Source organism: Blastomyces gilchristii, assembly GCF_000003855.2.
Source record: "Blastomyces gilchristii SLH14081 genomic scaffold supercont1.1, whole genome shotgun sequence".
Classification (NCBI taxonomy): Eukaryota; Fungi; Ascomycota; class Eurotiomycetes; order Onygenales; family Ajellomycetaceae; genus Blastomyces; species Blastomyces gilchristii.
The window spans coordinates 6,248,621-6,252,814 of record NW_003101682.1 but is presented as its reverse complement, the minus strand read 5'-3'; the positions used below and the strand labels follow the sequence as shown (position 1 = coordinate 6,252,814).

At 44.3% G+C, this 4,194-nt stretch overlaps 2 protein-coding genes across 3 annotated transcripts; both read right to left on the bottom strand.

Annotated features, from left to right (window-relative positions):
• Positions 1 to 331: 331 nt before the first annotated feature.
• BDBG_00661 (uncharacterized protein) lies at positions 332 to 963 on the bottom strand (the record flags this gene model as incomplete). Its single annotated transcript, XM_031719988.1, has 2 exons — positions 332 to 355; positions 509 to 963. One exon carries the CDS (start codon positions 961 to 963, stop codon positions 571 to 573), a length of 393 nt encoding a protein of 130 aa, XP_031575950.1. The 3' UTR covers positions 332 to 355; positions 509 to 570.
• Positions 964 to 1,689: 726 nt separating this feature from the next.
• On the bottom strand, positions 1,690 to 3,093 carry BDBG_16166 (the record flags this gene model as incomplete). Of its 2 annotated transcripts, XM_031724170.1 has the most annotated exons (3): positions 1,690 to 2,164; positions 2,217 to 2,539; positions 2,597 to 3,093. In XM_031724170.1, the coding sequence occupies 3 exons, from the start codon at positions 2,970 to 2,972 to the stop codon at positions 1,694 to 1,696; spliced, it is 1,170 nt and encodes a 389-aa protein (XP_031575949.1). In that variant the 3' UTR covers positions 1,690 to 1,693. The 2 variants fall into 2 exon arrangements, with proteins under 2 accessions (XP_031575949.1, XP_031575948.1); XM_031724169.1 differs by having other exon boundaries at positions 2,217 to 2,972.
• Between the last annotated feature and the right edge of the window lie 1,101 nt (positions 3,094 to 4,194).

Here is a 4,194-nt window from a genome sequence, read left to right as displayed (position 1 = left end):
CACATGACTACCTGGCGCAGCTGTAACATTCCTACTAACAATGTCCCGTGTAAAAGCAAAGTAATTATACTGGTATTACAGCTCGCATCTCAATCCAAGCTGCCAACCATTCAATGTTTTTCGTTCTAGCTTTTATATTAGTCTCGAGGCTACACCGGTGATTCATTATCTGTGATTAATGAGGGGGCGCACCGCATGGACCAGAGCCTCCAGACAAGCCAGAACTCTAGACCCTTGGTTGGACAAGGCATCAATTTTTGTATCCTGAGCCTCTAGGCGTTTGTTTAGGTCCCGGAGCGTCTCCTGGCAACCATCAATCTGCTGGCGAATTTCGTTAAGTGCTTCCTGGACTCCTCTGGAATTCCCCAACACCAACAATTAGCTATTGCCTCTAGAAAGAGCGATAGTTACGATTGGCTCACAGGCTGGGAGGAGGTGAACGTGTGTAAACACAATCAACCTTCTTCTCTGTGCAGAAAGCACAAGGCCGCGTCCCATCACATCTTACTTTTCTAGTCCGACAATAATCACATGCCTATAAATAATCAGCTAAATCGTCGGGCTGAGGTGTCAAGTGAAGCCAAATCCCACCGGCTTTGCGCGTGAAGCTTTCTTCTCAGTGGAGGTGCTAGAAGAGTAGGCACCGTCAATACCATTGATGGTGGCGGAGGCGCTGGGAGCGTCTGGGATAGACTGCCCATGCGAATGGGCAAACGGTCGCATTGCATGCGGGGGCACTAGGAAACCATCGGAAACTCCCGGAGTAGATTGCATTGCATTAGGAGGATATCTACAGCCTTGTACACTGAAGACCCCACAGTAGGCCATGCTGTTCGTCGCCTGTTGAGGATTGCCTTCAGATGGCATATAAGGTGGAATGGAGGTGCTGTACCGCGAGCTGTACGGCGGGCTGTGTCGGTCTCCCGGAGGTAGCACCACCCATCTGTTGGCAGACGAAGCCATCTGTCAAAGATGTCAGGGAATGTGTGCATCGGTAAAAGAACGATTGTGTATGGGGGCTTGAAACAATCTGTAATAGCGGCTGGTGTAAAGGGGTCACGCAGGTGTTTGCATCTTCGGTGGGAGCAAGCGCGCCTTTATATTCCCTTCCATAAAGGTTAACCGACATGCTAGACTTGGTACCATAATTGCTTCTTATGGGGCGACAAGCTGCATGAGCCCTGGACGCCTCCCTGCATCTTGTCGCCCCGTGCCAAGCCATCTCACCTTGTCCCATGATTTGGATACAAAAATGCGCTGCTTTTCCGCCTTCATCTTCCTTCTCTGGGACGAGATGCTACCTTAATCTCTTTTTGATGTCGAGGAATCAGTTGAACCGATGACAAAAGAACAAATATCAAAGACTTTCAACGCTTACCTAAAACGGGCGCGCCGAAAGGTAGAGCAGGGGAAGCAGAAGGTGCAGGAGGTGCGCCCTTTCGATGTCGAGGAATCAGTCGAATCGACAGACTAACATGGAGCGATCGAAAAGTATCGAAGACCTTCGACGCTTACTACAGGAAGAGCAACGCGCGCGCCAAAAGGCAGAGGGGGAGAAGCGAAAGGCGGAAGAACGCGCCGTTCGGGCAGAGCTAATCACTCAATATCGCATCAAACGACACGCGAAACACTCAATCTCCCTTTGATCTGATGTGACTTTGGATAATCCTGTTCCTTAGGGATAGCACAAGGGCTAGGCATAGGAATCAACCACGCCATCTAGCCAACCACCCAATGTCAAATTCACCATACGGCCGAGTTCTGTGGACCCATCCTCCTGTATACCCGTCTCCTCCATATCCCGGAGAATATTATCGATATATTCTCCCGCCCCAGAAAGGTGAAGAATACGAGCAATGGCGTGGTGTAGGGCAAGGAGCCGGGGTGAAGGGGGTTCTATTGATCGGTCGTTTACAAGATAGAGTATGCGAGTAACAGGGATATCTGGTAAGATTCCTGGAGGAAGGAACGTATCAATTCGGTAGGTGTGCTCCTGGTCAGGAACAGGTTCAAAGAAAACAGTAAAGTTGCCGAAATGGGTATGGAGATCACGGGTAAGACTCATAGCATTAAACGGCCGGTCAATATTGACACCATCAATTAAGTGTGAAACATCACAGTCAAACATGTTAAGGATCATGAGTGAGGCTTTTTTGGAATCATCCTAATCATGTCATTTAGTCAAAGGAAAGATTATCTTTGACAAGGAGGCTCACCAATTGAGAATCTGCATTTGCCTGTGTCAGTGAATGTGGAAGTATATGGGCCACTTCTAAAATCATAGATAACTGTCCCTGGAGCGGATTCCCTTCGTCATCTTGAGCAGCATGGCCATGTTGTGTCAGACGAACTATTGCTTCTCGCTGATCGAACTTGCGAGAGATCACGCAACGATGGCGGTCACGGATGAGGCAAGAACCCTGAAGGACTGATATTCGGTCTGGCGTCCCAGTAAATTCATGCATTCCTCCTTGTGCTCTTTGGATTGCGGAAAGGTGTGCAGGAGAGGGCTGTGGAGTGTGCTGGCCGGAAGCTTTGACTGTAAAAAGGTTAGCAGAATCGGAGGGATGAACAGGGCGGCGGATAGGGACCAGACGTGGCAGAAAGAAATTATCTAGCAGGAAGTCTGCGAAGGTGATCAAGTTCTTGCCCAACTGATTCTCCAGTCCCTCATCATCAAAGTCAATATCTTCCTCGCCAGCGACATCTACCTTCATAAATTCGAAGAAGGCACGTAGAAAGATATCTTGCGATAACTCAGAACGCGAATATTCATAGGTATAGCGCACGAGTAGAGGGCGCCTGTATCCAACCCTTCTACTGTTATCTGTTATATCAAAATGGTTTATAATACTGTAGAATCTGCGCTGAGCCCGGGCGCGCTGATCCGCTGCGAAGGGTTGAGGGCCGGAAAAGTTGATGATGCCCTCAAGCGATGACTGATGGCGATGCTGGGAAAATACAGGTGCCATGTTGCTGCAAGAAATGAATAAGGATCGCGGACAGTGCGTTGGAGAGCTAACACCGCCGACACAGATGAGGAGAAGAGCCGTATTACCTCAGCATTTCTTTGTTGAGTCATCAGGCGGAATCTGTGTAGGATAGTTGAAGTTCTTGGAGGATAACGTTATTGTGTTGTGTTGTAATCTAACTACGCCTAAATGGATAGGTTGGGGTGGCACGTGACTAGGGTAGGTGTAGTAATCACCAACACCCCCCCTTGCTACGCTGTGGCCTATAATAAGCCGCCACCTGGGGCCTCCCTCATCCTCAAATCTTTCAAAAATGCAATAATAATTAATTACATGAATTGGACCCTGATTTCCTCATTAGGAAAGGTGTCTGTACAGCAATAACTGTAAAAATCAAGAAATACATACAAAATTCATTGATCTGCTGTATCATCATTATCATTCAATCATTCCTTCTTCTCAATTTTCTGAATGTCAACTCTCTTGACAAATTCTTCAAATGCAGGCTTCATCAGTGACTTGGTGAGCCTGTCAGCTATATTCACTATAGAATTCACATGTTTCATCATGATTTCTCCTTTTTTAATTAAATTGTGAAGAATATGATATCTAATCTCAATGTGATGTGATCTTTGTATTAAGAATTCTCTCTTTACTAGATCAATTGCTCTCTTATTATCAACTTATAGATGTGAGTATATTTTCACTTTCTTATCATTTATCAACTCAGTATTATATAATATATTATTCAATCAGATTATCTCATAAGCTGTTTTACTAGCTGTAATATATTCAGCTTCTGTGATTGATTTAGTAATAGATGTCTGTCTCTGTAACTGCTATGAGATCAGTGACTCATTAATCAATATAATATAGCTGATAGTTGATTTGTATTGAGAATTCACTCTTACTCAGTCTGAATCACAGTATATTACAGAACTCAGATCTTCATTATTAATCTTCTTTCTGTATAATATGTCATAATTCTTTGTCTTCTTAATATAATGTAGAACATGCTTCAATACTGCTTAACATACTTTATATAAATATAAGTTAAAATATAATAAATAGTTGACTGTAAACATCAGATCTGACTAACTACTTAAGACTAAATACTGTAATAATCTCAATTCTTGATAATATCTTATCATTATAAAGTTATCATTTAATTCATCATTCTCATCAGATGAAAATTTCAGTTATATATCTATCACTATTGAAA